Here is a 21588-nt window from a genome sequence, read left to right as displayed (position 1 = left end):
AAACATGCAATCACAATTACAGGGTCACACCGGATACGAGGATGCCTCATCCGCTGCAATGGACGTGCAGAGATTTATCCAAGTCTTCGGCGGCATCATCTTGCATAGCACCCCGCATCTCTATGTATCAGCACTACCATTCTCGCCTGTCAATTGTACACTATCCAAAACGTTTTCTCCACGGTTTCCAAACTCTCTTCGTGTGGCATCTGGACGTGATATCAACTGGACGGCTGTTCAGACTGTAATCAGCGGACACACCGGTCCTGTTTCCTCAGTCTCGTTCTCGCCGGATAGCACTCGCATTGCCACTGGATCATGGGATTGCACTGTGCGGCTGTGGGATGCAGCGACTGGGCAGCCAGTAGGCCAGCCCTTGCTGGGGCACACTTCTTATGTTACCTCAGTTTCATTCTCGCCGGATGGGACGCGCATCGCGTCTGGCTCGGTCGATAAGACCGTCCGGTTGTGGGATGTAGCGACGTGGCAGCCCATTGGTGAACCTTTATTGGGGCATACGAAGTCGGTTAATTCAGTCGCATTCTCGCCGAGCGGATCTCGCATCGTAACAGGTTCGCACGATAAGACAATCCGACTGTGGAATGCAGCGACGCGACAGCCAATTGGTGAACCCTTACGGGGGCACACTGGTAAGGTTAAGTCAGTGTCGTTCTCACCGGATGAGACTCGCGTCGTTTCTGGTTCAGATGATAAGACAGTCCGGTTGTGGGAAGTAGCATCGGGACAACCAGCCGGTGAGCCCTTGGAAGGGCACACTTATGAGGTCGAGTCGGTCTCGTTCTCTCCGGATGGGACTCGCATCGTTTCTGGTTCTACGGATATGACTATCCGTCTGTGGGAAGTAGCAATGGGACAGCCAACCAGTGAGCCCTCGGTGAGGTACACTGGTTTGGTTCTTTCAATCTCATTCTCTCCGGATGGGACTCGCATCGTGTCTGGTTCGGTCGATAAGACTATCCAGCTGTGGGATGTAGGAACGTGGCAGTCAGTTGGCGAGCCCTTGAAGGGGCACACTGGTTGGGTTAAATCAGTCTCGTTCTCGCCGGGTGGAACTCGCATCGTTTCTGGTTCACAGGATTGTACTGTCCGGCTGTGGGATGTAGGGACGGGGCAGCCAGTTGGTGAGCCCTTAAAGGGGCACACTAATCCAATTACCTCAGTCTCGCTATCGCCAGATGGGACCCGCATCGCGACTAGTTCTAGGGATGGCACTGTCCGGCTGTTGGATGTAGCGACAGGGCAGCCAGTTGGTGAGCCCTTACTGGGGCACACTGAGGAGGTTTACTTAATTTCATTCTCTCCGGATGGGACTCGCATCGCAACTCATTCAGACGGTAACAATGTTCAGCTGTGGGAAGTAGCAACGGGACAGCCAGTCGGTGAGCTCTTACTGGAGCACACTGAGGCTCACTCGATTTCATTCTCTCCGGATTGGACTTGTATTGCAACAGCTGGAATATTCGATAAGACTGTCTGGCTGAGGGAAGTAGCAACGGGACAGCCAGCCACCGGTCGGCCCTTGAAAGGGCACACTAAACAGGTCACATCAGTCTCGTTCTCTCCGGATGGGACTCGCATCGCATCTGGTTCGTATGATATGACTGTCCGGCTGTGAGATTCGAGGACGGGGCAGCCAATCGGTGAGCCCTTTCTGGGGCACACTGGTGCGGTTCACTCAATTTCATTCTCTCCGGATGGGACTCGCATCGTTTCTGCTTCGCAAGATCGTACTGTCCGGCTGTGGGATGTAGGAACAGGGCAGCCAATTGGTGAGCCCTTGGAGGGTCACACTGGTGAGGTTAATTCAGTCTCATTCTCACGGGATGGGACTCGCATCGTCTCTGGTTCGTCCGATGAGACCGCCCGGCTGTGGAATGCAGCGACAGGGCAGCCAATTGGTCCGCCCTTGCGGGGGCACACTCTTTCAGTCAAGTCAGTCTCTTTCTCGCGGGATGGGACTCGCATCATTTCTTGTTCGTGTGATGGGACTGTCCGGGTCTGGTATGCAGCGATTGGGAAGTCATTGCAGGACCATGCTGAGGAAGACTGTTCAGCATCCTCTAGTTTCACCCCACATCCAACAGCGATCGCCACACCCAACACTGCGAACGATGAACTCATCTCCTTCTCATCAAACCCGACGACACATGCACTGTGCAGCACTGCTGAGCTACTCGTAGGCACCCCCCATGACGACAACACATTTGTCCTGAGAGATGACGGATGGGTGTTAGGACCCAATCGTCGGCTCTTATTCTGGGTACCACCCGCTTCACAACAGGCATTTGGATATAATCCTCGAACTGCATTAGTGATTGGGAGAGGATGTGTCGAGCTTGATTTGAGTCGCATGGCACATGGAACATGCTGGCAGCACTGCTACGACGAGTGAGTCTCCTGCCTTTTCCATCCTCGTAGTTAATCAATTCGATCATTGTAGCTCTTGATTACGATTATCTTGTTCCAGTAAATTGATTTGCGGAGATACCAGGGACACTTCGTAGAGTACGATATCGGGTGTGCAGTTAATTCATGGTTTGATGTATGTCTAGGGAGCTCAGGACTATGTGATTGCTCCCTTTGTCGAGAAACTACCCAAAGTTAAGTGGGTCAGGTTTGCGAAGAGTCGTATCACGTTCTTTGAGGATAGAGATTATTACTTCAGGGCTATCGGTGATTTTTGAGGGTAGATTGACAATGTTCGTTTGTATGGAATTTCGTCTTCCGAAGTTCCCGCTACTTGTCTCGCGGTATGTTGATAACGAACACATACGAGAATATACTTCGATACTGCCCGCCGATCGGTGATAAGACCATAATACGGGAAGAGAATGTGTCATTTACGTACTTGATGGAAGCAGAAGACAGATAGACAGATGGAATCAACCGCCTCGGGTCACCCTGCATAAGTTGCAGCATGGTTTCCCTGTTTCCAGCGAGAATTCTCAGTTTCTTGAACTCCTATGACATAAAATCTGATTGTGCTTACCTTCATGTAGAGTTTATACAGACCCACACCTTTCCCGCACTCGGCGGTGGGCCTTGTGTGTGCATTACCATTTAATACTCAAGGCCCAGTTAGCATGGTAAAAGATATTGAACCTATGAAATTTCGGCGAGGTGCATCTTGGGGTTACAGTGTGGGCTTCTAGCGGCAATACTCCCTAAGAGAATCAAGATGCCTCGCTCAATAATATCATGATGGTGCTCCACGTCAGGGCTTGAGATACAGAGAATTTGAGTCACAATATGCCTTAGCAGATCACTCACGCGGTTTCACAAGGGATGATACCTGGCGTCCTGCGTCGCCTACGAAGTTGATAGCATGAAAACTTTGCATGCGATGCAGAACATCTGTTAAAGACGGTACCGTACTTACAAAACGCGTCATTGGAAGATGAGCGTGAACCACAGCGAAAGTTATCACACCGCGCAAGGAAAATAAACTTGAAGTAAAGAATTAGGGAGGGGTCAAGTAGATGTGACAAGATCTCTGTGAGCCTACATATATGCATCTATATCATCCGCATTTTCTGTTTCTCGGCTCCAAAGGAATACTATGCACTCACTCACCCTCTCACTCGCGTCCTCCCGAACACCGCCAGCGCCTGCCTCTTCCGTAGCTGTCGACGGTTAAGTGTGCTTCGCCAAGCACGACGGGGAAAGCATGCCAGAGCAGACGGTATGTTTCCAAAAACGTCAGTAAGGCAACAGGTAGTACTATAGGCGGTACCTGTCTCTCCTGAGATATCTGAGCGACAGAGACGAACAGTGCCCCCCCTCGAGTGCGTCGGAACTCAAGCCAACCATCTCCTCGTCAATTTCGGATACGGTCACATGTTAGTTATTTGTCCACTTGCATCAGTGACTGCGCCCCAAGCCGTATTTCGCTGTTGTTCATCCTGCGTTGTCGTCGCATTCGTTGATGAACAAGTCCGACTGTTCGTTCAGCAGTCAGACCCAGTGAAAATCGACGAGAAAGAGGTAGATACGTAACGATATACGTCTAGAAAAATTGAGGCTGTCAAATTTATCGCTGCGTTTCGAGGTCTTTCGAAAAAACGGCACTTTTCGAGACGCAAAAAGATACAGATCGAGACTGTTTAGATAGACATTTACATACGGATTCTCGCTCGATTTGAATCAAAAATGTAATCGATACACAGCTAATGCAATCAAATCAGAATATCGAGGGGTATCGCTATTGTTTGGGGGGTATCGCTAGGTATCGCTATCACTGGGGTACCCACTGCGCGCTGCGCTGCCATCCCGCCATCCCGATTCTCGACGCCTGCACACATCCATCGGGATCCCACCGCTAGTCATGGTGCTCATTCTCACTGTCCCTGCCTTGGAGTGTCGAAGAAGAGCCAATCTGTAGTAATAGAAGAACCAGTTAGTACAGTGGCCTATAGTACCAGCAGGCACGACGACACTCACCTGCGCTGCGGCCATTCGTTTGTATTCCTGGTGTAACACATTAGCGCGGGAAGGTGTTTGCGATGTAGCACATACCTCCTTGATACTGGCCGACAGATTGTTCCAGTAGAGTGCGAATGCACTAGCCGGTTCACGCTGGTGACCTTTTGCTTGCCAATCGAGTGCACACAGATTACTACAAGGACGGAAAAGATTAGAAAATGCTAGTAAGTAATATCAACTAAGACATACCGAGGTGTTACTTTCGTGCCAATACGCATTGGTTTCACACTGGGTTGACGAGTTTTCTTAGCGGGCGCAGCTACAAGCAGCTCTCTCTTGACTGAGAGCGATGCTGCATCAGAGTCGGAGTTTGTTGGGGTCACCGTTAAGGATGGCGTAGGTATCGAGTCGTTGGAAGGTGCCGGTGAGTTGGTTTGGGCATTGGTTGAGGGCACCGGGGTCACTTTTGGGATAGGTCGAGGTCGAGGTTTCAAGAGAACGTGATCCCTAGATTAATATATCAGTACATAGACCAGTATCGAGACATAGGACTTACAGTGGATTTTTTATCTAGCGAGTGCAGTTGAAGTTAGTATTTAAAAATATCAGAGTCGGACTACGCACCTCCACATTAAGAATCTCCGTTTGCTCGTTTGCTGAGGAGACGGACGGTACTAGAGCAGATTCGTCGATTTTGACAGGTGGTAACGAGATCTGAATGTCGGCATCCTCGAGTGAGTCGAGTCTCTGTTTCTTAGTTGGAGGTTCTTGAAGCACCGGGTCAATCATCGGATCGAGGTAGTCGCTGGAAGACTCGGGATCACTGGCAGATGTAGAGGTGGAAGGTAAAGTGTCGACAGAACTCTCGCGCAGCTCGCCGCCAGCAAGAGGGATGTCTTCGGACTTGATGCGTTTCGTGCCTCTCCTCTTGACATGGTAGTTATACCACTGAGAGTAGTTGTCTGTCATCAATTTCATGGATTTCCAGTTGTCAGCGCATAAACGAAGTTCAAGGAATTGTTTGCGTAGCGTGTGAGTGAGCCAACGTAAAACTTGCAACGAGGCTTGACCGATTGAATCAGGCGCGAGACCTTGTGTCTCGAGTTGACGAAAGCTTGATAGCATAAGCTGTCGGATTGCCTTGGCACGCTGAGCAGAGACAGGATTCCCTTGCTCGTCCTGAAGGTAAGTACAAGACACGTTGATGCCTTGTGCCATTCGTGCGGATCCTCGAGATGATTTTGCTGCGGACCCGGGAACAGCTGACGAGTTTTTCGGACAGTCTTCCTGCCATTGCTGCTTCGTCCATGACTTCAAGTGTGGGTAGTCTTTGGGATCTAGCTCTCGATCGCATTCTTCGTCCGTAGTTGTGTCCAATAGACATGGTTTTCGCTCGTCTTTGGTATGATTTGAGGTCTCTGATGAATTTGATGCGACGGAGCTTGCGGAGTCTCGAATATTGATGATAACATTCCTAGATCACATGTTTTGCTGCTACTGGATGGTTCGTCTGTCTCAGATGTACTTGGACGCTTGCTTGATGACGGTTCAGGCACTGCGAGAGGTTCGGATGCTACAAGAATCTGAGGTTTGGGTGGCATCAATGGGACAATAGAGGGAGGAAGGGCATTGTGTTTGGCAAGTCTGCCAGGCCGATGCTCGAAGTATGCGGTGCGTTTGACCTGCTTGGGTTTTCCGCAGTTCTTTCGGAGACATACATCGCAATCGCAGACATAAACGACGGCAGTGTCGTGTGGCCGGTATATACCAGCCTGGAGATTGTCCATGGTATGGTATGTGGTGACTTAGAGAAATTTCGATCTGTAAGTGCAAAGCGTGATTATGATATAAGATATGCACGACGTAAGCGTCGCAAATGCTAAGTTTGTCGAATGCACTGTGCAAATTACAACACCATTCTTGCATTTTGCACAAAATTGAGCATTTCTCGTCTCGAATTTCTTAGATTTCTATTTACCTCATTATCTACTTCGACCTGTTTCGCCACATATCGGCCTGTTTCTTGTCGATTTTCACTGGGAGTCAGAAGTTCAAACTTGAGGGGGGCCCTTGAACTCGTACCACAACCATGGTCGTTTTTTCCCACGCTTTTTAGCGGGCAAGGTTGAGCTCACAACGCCCAACAGTCCACTAGACTGGCCTCCCCACCAGATACCAGATATCATAATCTCCCCTATGAAATCCACCTAATAAAACAGCTGAAAACCACCCCAGACCCAAGTAAAACTAACGAGAACAGAAACAAAAACAAAACAATAAATGTACACAACACTGAATGCCTGACCATAAAACCAAACACCTCAACCACCATTCTGCATGAAATAAAAGAAAACTCACCCCATTAAACTACCCTAAGTAATGACAACACCCTCCAACACATTTGACTGATAACAACACATTTCAAAAACTACCCACCAATGCCAAGACTTAATATACCACACCTCATCACTGAAGAACCAATATACACATCAAATCCCCTACCTCAAGCCCAAACAAGAATAAGAAAATGCACCACCAATGTAAAACAACTCACTCTAACCTTTACTGCCCACAATAGATCCTTTAAACTGACAACTGAAATGAACTCTCTCCCACAGAAAACATGATAGCCCCTAAAGCACTGCCCATACACATATGAAAAACAACACCTCACTGTCAACACATGGCCCCACAACAATGGCACCACCCTGAAAAACCAATACCCATGAAAACACGACTAGCCCCATATAAAAGCACCCTACTGCAAACAAAAATCCCCAACCCTCTCATCAATGATATGAAAGACCAATCCTCTGTCAAAGTAGCCAACATCAGTGCACACCCATCCCTGATGGGAATCTGCCAGCTGCTTCCCAGACCATACTGCTCCAGCTCACAATATTTCCCCCCAAATGTCTTGACTGATGAAGGGGAGTCCATGTAATCACCATCCTTACCACCAACCCCCACCCCCAACCTGAGGCCCTACCTGCAATCCACACCCAAAGACACTAACACCCTCGAAAGACCTGCGACCCCCACTTCTGCTCCCCCTCTGATTGCAGCAGAAGTGACCACACCTGTTACCAATTACACCCCAGAGGACCTCTCCAAATCCATCCATGCCCCCAAGGATGATGAAGATGATGTGATGCATCAGCAAAACCCTAACCCTATGTGCAGCACTGCACAATGCTGCACAGCAATCACAGTGTCACAGTGAGGTCCCCCCATGTACAGTGCTGTACAGTGCTGCACACTACACAATTTCTCAATAAAACATAATTATTAGCACACCATCTTGTTATATACATGTTTATGACTACATCACACTCATTTTTACATAGAATCAATACTTGTGTGGTGCTGCAGAGCCTTTACAACAAAATCTATGTGACCTGTGACACACTGTGTGGCTGTGGTGCTGTACCCAAATCAGGGTTTTGCTGATGTGTCTGATGAACAAACAATTCCAAACCCCTTTACCCCCCCCCCCCTCCACTACCACCTCCACTCCCTCCAAACCTGTCGCCCACTCCGAAGAGGACCTTCTTAGAGCACACCTCACTGTAGCAGAGACAAACTGCTCCATTGTCAAACTTAATGGTGCAAACTCCCTCACAGCAATCCTGCACTTCACCCCTGTCCCACCAGGAGGATTCCCACAAGTCCACCTATCCCATGTGGCTCAACTCTTCAACTTCCAATCCTCTAAAGTCATCATGGCATGGCTGAAAGTCCCACACCCAAAACTCCTCATATAAGTTTTCGACTACAATGGGAAAAACCCTTTGGTCAAGGGTCCAATCTTCATGGAATGTCTCTGCAAAGTGATCACAGACACCGCAAACTTCATCCATAGTGATAACCAGGAAGTGAGAGTATCCCCCCCATGCCCAGAAGCTACCATCAAGGAAGAAGAGGACCACCCCCTCAGCTTCCTAGCATACAACCTCTCAAAAGAGATGAAGAAAATCATTCTCTCACAGTGCATATGGTCCTCACCAGAAGTCACCTTCATGGCCCACCAGTTCAGTGTAAACACCCCCCTCCCTCCTTCTCTTTTGCCTACATGGCTTCTCAATGACCAACACTGAAACTGTCAAAGATGCAGTCTATGAGACCTGGTCTGAAGAAGGTGCACGCTGGGAGATAGGTAAAATCCTCACTGAGAGTGACATCCCCTATGAAGAGAAAGATTCCACTACCTGGGAGCTCATCAAAATGCTTTGGGTAGAGTGCATTGACTACAAAGTAAGTGGAGGGATACCCCTCCCATGCTACAATGTTTTTGCTGCCAGCCCAACTAGTAACCCTGTGGTATGGACCAAACTCCACCTTTACCTATACTCCCTCACTTACCCATCTGAACTTGAAGGAACAGGCATGGCAATAGGCTTCTCTGCTTGTTCCATATGCCACTTAATCACCCATCCTCATGGCCTATGCCCTTTCCCAGAGATACCACTCTGGAATAGCCTGAAGCACCACAACCCCAAGACCACAACCAATAACCAGAGGGGAAGAGGATGAGGAAGGAAGACCTTCTCCTAAAGGATGACTCTGCAGACCAGCTCAAACATATTAACCCTGTCATATACAACCTGCACACATCATACATAGCTACCCACCCACATAGTTTGTAGACCTGCTACCCATGTAACTACGAACTTTGAATATCATCCCCACTCCAACCCATACCAAAATAAATGAGAAAACAGATCAATAATAACCTACCTCCTGACCATAGGTTACAAACACAATCCTAACAGTCTGCTGAGGCACATTCTGGACCTTTCTAACCCATAGCCCAAATATACTGACTGCCCAGCAGGACAGGAAAGCTATGGTAGCCTCGATGGCAATTGCCAATAGCAGAGACCTATTTAGGTCAAGGGTTAGCTGCACTGAGAAGCTGAAGCCACCGCTGAACAAGATAGGTGACTGGACACTTGCCTCCAGAAGCACAAGCATGTACCCACCATGGTTGTCCAGGATATGACAACCCCTGCTTCCTGATGGTCATTTTGGAAGACGCTGGTATCTTGACCACCCCCCCCTTCAACTTTTGCAAACACACCCCAACCCAGTAACATTCCTGGCCCTGGCTCACACCTCCCAAGAAGCAGAGAGGGCAGGCCTCATACCACTGGGCCACCCCTCGAGGATGCTACATGAGAGTTCAGAAGTGGAAACAATCATACACCCCACCTGGTGACACACAACCATGTACAATGTAACCACAATATTAGAAACCATGAAATGAGAGAGGAAACACTCTGCACCAATAAGAAAAAGAAAACAAGAGCTAATATCCTCCTTGCCACACTAAACATGAGAGGGCGAGCATCCTCACAACTAGGGAACAGTGATATATCTAAATGGACAACAATACACCATGTCATGAGAGAAAAGAAAATAGGTATTTTATGCATGCAAGAGACACACCTGTTACCTGAGCACGAAACACAAATAGAGACACTCTACACACAGAGACTGAAAGTCATGAACTCAAGAGACCCACATCAACCTGGTAACTTGGCTGGAGTCACAATCATTATCAATAAAGAAATATTCAACCCAAATGAACTAACTGTAACTGAAATCATCCCTGGAAGAGTACTAGTCATCAGAACAAAATGGCATAATGAAAAGTACTTAACTATTGCCAACATATATGCCCCCAATAATCACACACAGCATGCAGAATTTTGGAATAAGATCACCGAAACTTGGCAAGAAAAATGACTCCCCAATCCAGACTTTGTCATGGGAGACTTTAATATAATGGAAGACACACTGGACTGAGCCCCAGCCCGCCTTGAGGATGACCAAGCCCTTGATGCCCTCAGAGACATAAGGTTTAAACTTAATATACAAGACTCCTGGAGAATCAACAATCCATCAGTGAGACTCTTCACTTTTTACAGTAACACAAACACACACTCATGTTTAGACTGCATCTATACCTCACCAAATCATGAACAACATATATATGGATGGGACTCTTGCACCTCAGCAGTCCCAACAGACCATAGGATGGTCCTTGTAAGATTTGCTCTAGCAGAAACACCTTTCATAGGCAAAGGCCAATGGTCCTGGCCCATGAGCCTGATAAATGATGGTAAACTAATTGAAAAAATTAGTAAAGCTGGTAAAACCATACAAAATAGAATCACACAACAACAACAACAACAACAACAACAACAACAACAACAACAACAACAACAACAACAACAACAACAACAACTGAGAACAGACTCGGAAAACCCACAAAGAGAATGGGAAGAATTCAAATCCCAAATCCAACAACTCACGAAAGTAATGGTGAAAGAATACCTAAACAAAATAAGAACAAGAACAAGACAACTTGAAGACAACTTACAGAAAACAGTAGAGAACAATGACTTAGACACAAATGAAATCACAAGGTGACAAAAAGCCTGGATAGAAAGCGAGATCAACCACTTAGAAAATAAAAGATATAAAAAGAAACAACTACACTCACAAGTTGACTGGGCAACAAAAGGCAAGATGATTAGTAAATACTGGTCAAAGATTAACAGCAGTAAAAAACCCAGAGACATAATATACAAACTAAACATACCTAACCAAAACAGTTTCGCCTCCTGCTCTGACAAGATGGCAGAAATCACAAGAAAACATCACAAGAACATACAAAAAGACACTATGTCAGAACAAGAAGCAGAAGAAAGAATCATTGAAATACAACACACAATGAACCAAATCCTGCAATCACAAAAGTTTTAAAATGAAGACTCACCGTTACACAACCCCCTGCGAGAGCACCACATACAAGAAGCTCTATACACCTCAAAATCAGGTAATGCCACTGGTATTGATGGAATCCTGTACAAAATCTGGAAAAATCTACATGAAAAACATATATGTGACCAAAAACAAGAGCTACCTAGCTTTAATATAATCAAAACACTCACTTTAGTAATAAATAACATCCAAGAACATGGAGTTGATGAAAAGACAGACTTTGCCCTAGGTTGGATGTGCCCAATATATAAGAAACAAGAACATTCCAAAATAGAAAACTACTGACCTATAACATTGCTAAACACAGATTATAAAATCCTGACAGAAGCATTAGCCATGCAACTTGCAAGAGAAATCCATTCACTGATACATGCTGACCAAAGTGGATTCATACCTTGACACTCCATCTTTGATCCTATCCACCTAGCAAAGCTCATGATCAAATATGCAGATATTACAGAGGAAAACAGTGTCCTAGTTGCACTTGATCAAGAAAAGGTGTATGATAGAATAAGATATGACTACCTGATCATGACCCTTGAAATCTTCCAGATCCCGCAACCCTTTGTAAGAACAGTTAAAGTGCTATATAAAAATGCACATACCAAGGTAGCCATAAACAGAGTGCTCAGTGCCCCTTTCCAAGTCACAAGAGGTGTGCAACAGGGAGATCCCCTCTCATGCCTCCTCTTTGACCTCACCATTGAGCCTTTAGCATGCACCCTGAGACATACAGGGAAATTAAAAGGATACAGCATACCAGGACTTACCGACAAAGTCATAGTGAACCTATATGCCAACAATACAACAATATTCTTGAATGAATCAGACAAATACCATGACCTGGAAGAAATCCTGTCAAAATGGTGCTGGGCATCAGGTGCCGAGTTCAATCTTGAAAAAAAACTGAAATAATCCCCATCAGATCAAAAATGCACCACAATCACATACTTCAAACACAACAAACCAACCACCATGAACCACCATTACACAATAACATTAAGATAGCCCCAGACGGCCACCCTGTTAGATCCCTGGGCGCCTGGATCAGTAACAAGACCGAAGCTTCAACTCCATGGGAACCTATTCTGAACAAAATCAGATTAGCACTAAAGAAATGGGGGAGCGGTCACCCAACACTAGATGGTAAGAAACTCATAGTGCAAATAATTGCAGGCAGCATGACCCAGTTCCTGACTAAGGCCCAAGGAATGCCGAAGAACATAGAAACAGCATTAACAAAAATTATACACAACTTTATCTGGGATGACACACACACTCCCCCCATCAACCTAGAACAGCTCCATCATCCAAGAGAAGAAGGAGGTATCAGATTACTAGACATCAAATCAAGGAATGAAGCAATTGAAGTAACTTGGGTAAAAATGTACCTAGACCTATCCAAATTGAGGCCAGCATGGGCCTCCATTATGGACTTATTACTGAACACAATCAGATCAGAAAACACTGAATACAATAAAACAAATCCATTCCTTACATCTTGGATCCCCCCAATGAAAGGCCCCAGATTCACCTCATTACCCTGTGAAGCACAAATGATACTGAAAACTGCAAAACAATTCAACATAAGTTTTGTGCCAATTAAAATATCAAAAGAATTAAAAAAGAACCTCCCATTGTGGTGCCACCTAGGAGCCCCCAAAAACACATACAACAAATCAAAAAACAAATGCCTAATGACCACACATAATTCAGGAAACATTAAACAGCTAATAAAACTAAGGAAACGACTGACACAAATAAGTGAACTTGATCAACACTTCCTGAGAAATACATGCCAAAGAGACAGAAACAAAGGATGTTCTAATCCACATGCATGTGCACAATACACAAATGAAATTCTATACAAAATAGCACCCAAATTCAACACAAAAACAAAGCCAAAAAAAGACAACCTATCACTAACTCACCAAAGAAAGGAAAAAAACCAACAGGCACACAAGAACCGAAATGGAGAAATCCTATTCAACCCAACAGTAACAACCCACTCTGGTCTAGCAGACTGTTTCAGGATCTTCACAGACCCAGCATACACATCACTAACCCCAGCACACCACCTACAGGCACCAACAAGGGGACTCAACCTCCTACAAAATAACCTAACAATTTTCACAGACATATCATGTACAAATAACAGAAAAGATAATGCACAGAGTGGATGTGGTATATGGTTCAAAGAAAACCACCCCAAAAACCTCACATTTAGAATCCCTGGATGAAAACATTCAAATCAAATAGCAGAATTATCAGTGATACTAGTAGCCCTACAATGAGTAGAACCCTACATACCTATAACTTTCATTACAAACTCTAGATACACAATAGAAGGCCTAACCAAATACCTCCCATACTGGGAGGACATGAGATGGACTGATGTAGTGAATAGTGAGATCATCAGAGCAACAGCATACCAACTGCGAAAATGATCAGCACAAACATCCTTTCAATGGGTGAAAGGGCACAATGGCCACCAAGGGAACAAGCGAGCTGATACCTTAGCAAAAGAAGGGGCAAATAAACCAACCCCAGACAAACTCAATCTAAGCATCCCTGATGAATTTAACCTACAAGGAGCAAAATTATCAGCCATAACACAAGCCCTTGCCTATAAAAGCATCAGACAAAAGATAAACATGACCCCATGAAGAAAGACTACCAACAATCTAGACATGACCAGATACCCACTTCAAGAACTAACTGGACAATTAGAAATGGATTCCACCATATCGACAAACAGTAGACATAGAGACATACCCAGAAAAATAAGACAGTTCCTATTTAAAGCATTACATGGTGCACATAAAATTGGAGACTACTGGACAAATATACCAACATATGAACATTGTGCGAGATGTGCCCATTGCAATGCAGATGACAAAACCATGGAGCACATATTGACTGAATGTCTGAGCAACAATAGCTGAATAATCTGGTCTCTTGCCAAAGACACATGGCCAGAGAAATTTGGAGCTTGGCCTAGAATAAGTATAGGCACAATCCTGGGCTGTGGGAGTGTAAATATAAACCCACACAGGCAAAACAATGAACCTGAAAACCACAGAAACCAAAAACCACACAAAGGTGCCTCCAGACTCTTAAAAATCTTAATAGCAGAATCAGCATATCTCATCTGGACCACAAGATGTGACAGAACAATAAATGGCACAACACTTACCAAACAAATAATCAAAAAGAGATGGTCATCAATAATAAATAAACATTTGCAACTAGACAAACTTACAGCGAGGAAAATAAATTGCACACTAGTGTTGCTGCAAAGCGAACTGAAGTGAATCAAAGTGGAAATTGGACACACTTCATTAGACTTTGATGTGAATGAAGTTGGTCAAAGTGCGCTTCATTCCACTTCATGAAGTCAGCAATAGGTGGAAAAACCCACAGCAGCAATAGATCTGAGTCAATCAAACAGTGTAGCTACTAGTTACAGTATAATCTAAGACTACTAAGCTTCCTCATTTTCATTTTCAAATAGCTGAGTAAGTTCATTGAGCTTGCCTGCTGCCACAAGCTTGTCTATGGCATTCCTAGACACAGGCCCTGAAATATTATAATCTGTTTCTTCTGCAACCAAGTGTGATGTGAAATCCAGCCAGTCTTGCTTGTAAGAGAACTTGAGAATCTGTAATGCTTTGAGCACTGGTGGTGAGAGGTTAGCACACTGATCTGTGCATGTCTCTTTGCTGGATGAGAAAACTCATTCAGAAGGAACAGATGAAGCCTGCACAGGAAGGACATCCATGGCAATGTGGAAAAGCAGTGGGAATATAAGTTCTTTTTGCTGCAAATAGCTAATTTAATGAATGAACAAAAAAATGACTAAACAGTACACATACCTCCCAAAAACAAACAATATCAGCTGTGTGTTCAGCCATGGCATCAAGAGCAGCTGCTTCTTCATAGTGCTGCATTTCTCGCTCAGCATCTTTCCTGTCTTCCTCTAAATCTTGTCATGTTTGCTCTTCCAGTGTTAATGTTGGAGTTGACTGTCCAAATGACAAGGAAGGACTTAGAGGAAGTGGTGTAGCCAAGTCTGAATGGGTGGCAGAAGATAATGAAGTTGTTGAACATCGAACACTGGTGTTGATCTTTGTCAAGCACCCAAATCCAGACATCAATGATTGTGCAGCCACAGATGTAGGATTGGTTGAGCATGGAAGCTGTAATGTGGACATGCATGATGTAGGCACTGTTTCCCATTCTAAGTGCATTGCTGTGCAGTATGATGTCATCTGTAGACTAAGCACTAGCACTACTGAAGAGAAGATAGCAAAAATTGAACATACTGCTTCCAATGTCCATTCCCATGCTTTTCTCACATCATTCACATCCCAGTGAGCCTTCATCCATTCAAGTTTTAAGCTCAGATTGATAACTATCCAAAGTTCAGTAAAATTTTAATGCGCAAAAGGAATCTCAAACCAACTCATTGCAAGAGTGTAGATCTGTGTTTTCCTGCCTTGATGAATGTAGTTAGAAAGCTTGTCAAGGCCAATTTCAATATAGTGGGCAAGTTCCCAAATGGTGCCCTTCAGCTCAGTCCATTTGGTCTGTAGGAGTTCATATGCAGGAGTGGCCATAGATAGGGTTGGAGTATGCTTGCTTGTGAGTAGTTCTGGAGCTGCATGTGGAACTTCGATGATTTGATGAATGTTGCGAAGGACATCAACATCTTTCAAGTCCATTGAAAGGTGGGCAATGTCCATGTTCTGGATTTCCTGCAGGAATGATTGGATAGCCTATTGAAGGAAGTAAGCATCAAACAAAGAGAGCTAAAGGTGAAGAAAAAATTACTGGATGCAATGTGAGAACATGATCAATAATTTTGAATGTTGATGACCAACAAGTCAAACAATCTCGCAAAAGCCAGAGCACAGGCAGTGTCTCCTTATCATCAGGAAGCTTACCCTTCCAATATCCATTGTTGTTCCCTTCTTCAATGACACTGCCCTGAGTGTCTGCAAGCATTGACAATACCACAACATTGTCTGACAGGTTCATTTGACAAGGTGTTGGTATATACATGAAGATCTGTTGAGGCGGAAAGATGGGTGGGTGCTTCCAACACAGGTACAACAGGATTTTCCTTCAGTTCTTTGAGAATGGCCTGCACTGCAAGATTCACAACATGGGGAAAACATCTATGAGAGGATCATGAAATTTTAGCTCCCAGTCATCAAAAATCAGTGTCAGATATTACCTTATATGATTACCAGCATGATCAAAGGGAATACCTCTTGTTTCCAGCTCTATCTCAAGCTCCAACATAAATGTATCGTTATTGGATGCATTGTCCATCATAATCTGACCAAACTAGAATCAAGTTTGACTTCATTCAAGATGAGACACTTTGAGCAGTAAAATTTACCTTGATTGTGACCTCAAGCTCATCTGTGATTTTCAAAAACTCTTGACCAAGATTAGTGCCACTATGGGGACCCCTGATATAACAAAAAGCAATGAGTCAAGTCATGTACTCCAGTCTATTCTTCTCACCCCACATCATAAAGTGGGCAGTAACTGCCATGTAACTATCACAATTTGGGTCACTCCACAGGTCTGTAGTCATTGAGATGTGTCCAAGAGCGTTCTATATAAGTGGTAAAAAGAATTAATGACAATCTGAATCAAAATCATATGCACATACCTTTAGATCACCTTTGGTCTTGTTATATTCCTTGCAGTATTCATCCAAGACCATCTGCATTATTTTTGTCTGGTGAGGAAGATCAGTGTCATCCATTTTCCCATCACCAAGGTACAGAAGAAGTGCCCAAAACTCTGGGCATTCCAAGACATTGAAACTCTGATCATCAACAGCTACCCATCGCATCAGCAAGTGATGAAACATCTCTATTGAGAACAAATGTTGTTCTCTGCCTATAGAATGATGTGCTCAATGCCTGGTTTTAAGTCCCATGTTCTTGCAAATTTGCTTCCACAGCTGGTAATGCTGGCTATTGAAGTGCTCACAGTAACACAATGTCATCCCATCTCTAAGCTGCCATACCTTTCCATTGTGGGTTTTTCTCATCATCACTACCTCACAATGTTCAAAATTTTAACAACTGATGGAATTTACATAGGACTCACCCACAGAGATGACATGCCACATATTTGCAGTCTGGTTTTGCTGACAATCATGGCTGATCTTCTGGCATCCTGTCTGGCCTCTCCTTACTATTCAAGGCCCACAAAAAGTACCAAACATCAGTTGCAACTGCCCTCAACTCCCATGGGTGGTGAGATTCACCTTGATTAACATTTCCAGGCAGAGGGAGGTGTTGTCCATCAGCAGGTGCACTCTCTGGTGCAGGATCAGAGACTGGAGTCACTGGACCAACACCACAAACAGCTGTGGCTTCAGGTTCAGGTTGAGGCTGCACTGCACTTGGATTGGTCTTTTTCTTCTTGTTGCTCTGCCTCTGAGTGTTGTTCTGACCATCTACTTCCTCAACAGGTTTTTTATGTTTGCAGCTGCCACCTTTTTTTGCTGTCATTCTCGCATTAATGACAGGAGCAGTTGAGTCTTGTAGAACACCATCATGCTGCATCAAGATAGGCCAAGTCAAAGCAAGCTGCAGAGGGCCTGGGCCCTGCATATGCTGTAGCATTTCGACATACTGCATGGGCATCATATACTGGGCATAGGTACCAGGTGTAGGATTGTGCAGTACTGGACCTGGGCCTGGAGCATGCAGAGATGGAGAGAAGTTTCAAAAGAGCCATTTGGTGTTATCAATGGCAAAACTTCTTGACTGTGACTGCCAGAGTTCTTGGCCCTTGGGATGCCCAATGTTGGAGCCTGATGTGGGTATGAAGGAAATTGTGATTGACTACTGGGGAGACAACCTGTTGGATGGTACATGGAGAGTAGATATTTGTTGTGAGACACAGACAGTGAGGTTATTATAACGCATGTGTGCTGTGGCAAACTAGTGCAAAAAGTCAAATTTACAGTGGAAGTAACTTAGTGAATGTTCAAGATCATGTACAAGAGGCTCATATTGAATGTACTTAGGTGTACAGTGATGTTTTACCAGTGAAATATGAGAGAGACAGGAGGCACATATAGGACTTTAGACTTGTAGTGATTATGATTAATCTATGCAATGACTTCAATTCATCTCTTGAAGTGAATGAAGTGTCACTTCAACCAACTTCAGTACAACAAAGTTAACCGAAGTCACACGTTTTCAAAGTGAAGTGAAGTTACTTCAAAGTCACTTCACTTTGATGGCAACACTATCACACACCATCATTCCTAAAACTGATAACATCCACATAGCATGACATAATCACATCACATGACTCCCTACCAAAAAACTGGGTGATTGCCCTTGAGGTTTTAGTGGGTATTAAGCCACCCAGGCCCTCTTTGAATGAGGCAACCAGGTAGTAAAGAGCCCCACACACCCCATAAAACAGGAGTTCATAAATGCATTTTCTCCTCGGACCGGGATCCTAAGTATCCCACTATAGCACATATTCATAGGACTAGATTTTGTCAGTTGCTACAAATATACATCACTTGTCTAAAATAAAAATAAAAGAAGTTCAAACTTTGTGCTGCACATGCAAGTCATGTGATCACATTATCTATTTATGGTTACTACATCAGACCTTAAGCTTAAGTTCCCAAATAACCAACCAATCTGCCATGCACAAAGACCAGAGGATCCACATCATCACTACCAGGAAATTATTGATCTACAAATGTGATTGGAGGATTAGTGTATCTTGCAAGAGCAAGGGAAGCCCATACTGAAGGAGAGCAAGATGGCGCTACACACATAACCTGGGCTGGGCAGGATTAATCTATGAAGTAGGCAGGTACAGAGGAATGAGATTTCTTACAGCATGAAACAGTCTTTATGCATGACCTTTTTATTTTCTTTGGTCTGATACTGATGAAATAGCCATCAGCAGAATATCTAGAACTAATTTTTGAAACTACCTCCCTGGACATCACTTCACATTGACAGTACATCACACTTATCAATGTTGATGTTGACATGGCCATGGCATGACTTGTCAACCTTTGCAGTACCAAACACCACCTATATCAAGGCCCTGTATATTGGTTGTTAATTGATGGCTCTATGACAGTTGCAAAGTGTGCTGGATTTGAAGCAGCCTGAGTGTGAGTCAGAAGAATTAATTAATGATAGATGATACAGTACATGAGGCGTAATGCTTGAAGTCTTGACAATGGACGTTACATCAATCCAAGAGGTTACATGCTCATTTCATACATCTGTGTTGTATGGGAATCACTTCTCTGCCCACATCACCAGCCCCATCACCACACCTAGAGTCCATATCTATACCAAAAAAAACCAGTCAACATGTTCTGAAATGTGCATTGAATGACCTTACAATGTTCAGTGCTTTAATAAAAAGCAATGGGTATTTGTAAAGTTGCGGAGCAGATTTATTTCCAGGTCTGGGATGAGTGAACAACACCCAAATGGAGTATATTGCTATGGCAAGAGAATTACATGCCAGCAGTGATGGAGAATGAGTGATCTTACATCTGAAAATCCAAAATCCTGAAATGAGCCTTTGAGGTGCCTTCTGGGAGCTATATATGGCCAGTGTTGGCTTGTGCACCTTTTTAGTCATTATTGCGCCTTAGTTGACTCAGCTCCTTACAATCACAGTTTGTGACTATGAAAAAATGCGAGAAATAATAGATAATAGATTGTAAAACTACCTAAAGACAGATACTAGATAATCTCATTGTACTAAGATGAGATTGTAGCTTATCTAGTAGAGATAGATGTGCGTAATCTACATTCCCAAGTCTGCCTCTCTGTGAGCAATGATGAGATTGCACAAATGTTTGTATCACTCTGTCATATCCCACAATCTGGACCCACATTCCATCATATTCCCACGCCTTCCGAGCCTACATCCGGACCCCACTTCATATCCAGCTCATTCCCAGATCCCCTTCCACTGTGTGCTCCACACCTCAGCAGGATCGACTACACTCCGGATTTACCCCTGAGCTCTGGACCATCGGATCTCCACTGCTAGCCTGATCCATACCCCCCTGTCCCATCCACCCTATGCACACTCCATCCAGCAAGACATCTGAACTTCACCTCATCTCAGATTCTGGACTATATCCACCTTCTTGTATTCTGGTCCTGTATCCACCTTGTCTTCCAGATCCCCAGATCTCCGGACCTCTGGATATTAACGCTGGACCTATTCCCACCCTCTGTCTGAGATCCTGCGCCTATCCCCATTTAGGCATCTCTACCTTTCCGGCTTTCGGTTACCTCTTGTTCTGTCTTGCTTATTGATCCTTGTACGAGTCTTCATCTCCGAGTTCATTTACTTATGTTCTGACTTACTTACTAATGTGTTTCCACATGCTCGTACATAGCCCTGCTCCTTTGCTTATTGATCCCCTCAGATATTCTCCAGTATATAACCCCTGTAGATACTCCTGTAGTTTCCTTAGTTTGAATATCAACTTAGACTTGCCCAATCCTCTCTTGGACTTTGATCCACCTAAGTCTGTCCTACTCATCAGGCCTAGGGATTGATTCCCTAGGCCAGAGCTCTGCCTTTCCGGCACTTACCCTCTTTCTGGACTTAGGTCCAACCCTTGTCTCTCCAACTCTACCTTAGGGTAGTCTACCTCTGTTTGTTTCTACATCAGACTTTGTCCAATGTAGCCCCTATTCCTTCCAGACCTCCGGACCTCCTGTCCCTCATACCTCCAGGCATCCTGTCCTTTGGATGTTCCGCCCTCCGTACCTTTGGACATTCCATCCACCTAACCCTCGGACATCCTATCCTCCTGTCCTTCAGACATCCTGCCCTCTGTACCTTCGGACATCCTGTCCTTCTGTCCTCCATCATCCTGTCCTCCTGTCCTCCTGTCCTCCAGACCTTTGGACCTCCTATCCTTCCATCCTGTTTCCTATAGAAGTATTACTGTGCAGTGGGAACTCTCCTGAGCACTTCCTGCATTCCTCCAGAACTCTCCCGCACTCCTCTGGAAGTCCTCTAGCACTCTCCAGCAGAGTAGCCAGCCTCCAGAAGTCCTCCGGACTTCGTCAGACCATCACTGGACCTCATACGAAATGAAGGGCACATACTCAGGTAAGGGGCACAGCATACAAGCTGAGGCCAAGCCCCTCTGAGTCAGTCTCTCTCTCTCCCTTGAGCAACATGGTTCTTAACACACTCCCTCAATGTATCATCAAGCTGTATTTTTGTGATCAATTTTATGATCAAGTTGTAAGCATCAATGTTCTCATATGTACCCTTGCAATATGCCTTGAGGGTGTTGTGTGC

The 21588-nt window shown here is 44.8% G+C and overlaps 2 protein-coding genes across 2 annotated transcripts; one reads left to right on the top strand and one right to left on the bottom strand.

Moving 5' to 3' along the window:
- Window positions 1–14177: 14177 nt before the first annotated feature.
- Window positions 14178–14546, top strand: BJ212DRAFT_1287764 (uncharacterized protein; the record flags this gene model as incomplete). The annotated part of the gene is made up of 1 exon (XM_041332004.1): window positions 14178–14546. A coding segment is annotated over one exon (369 nt), but the record flags the coding sequence as incomplete, so codon positions are not given.
- Window positions 14547–16735: 2189 nt separating this feature from the next.
- BJ212DRAFT_1287767 (uncharacterized protein) lies at window positions 16736–17104 on the bottom strand (the record flags this gene model as incomplete). The annotated part of the gene is made up of 2 exons (XM_041332005.1): window positions 16736–16861; window positions 16919–17104. 2 exons carry the CDS (start codon window positions 17102–17104, stop codon window positions 16736–16738), a joined length of 312 nt encoding a protein of 103 aa, XP_041185802.1.
- Between the last annotated feature and the right edge of the window lie 4484 nt (window positions 17105–21588).

Source organism: Suillus subaureus (genome assembly GCF_016647635.1).
Source record: "Suillus subaureus strain MN1 chromosome Unknown BJ212scaffold_129, whole genome shotgun sequence".
Taxonomy (NCBI): Eukaryota; Fungi; Basidiomycota; class Agaricomycetes; order Boletales; family Suillaceae; genus Suillus; species Suillus subaureus.
Note: the sequence above shows the minus strand (reverse complement) of the source record. Positions and strands in the feature narration are given on the sequence as shown.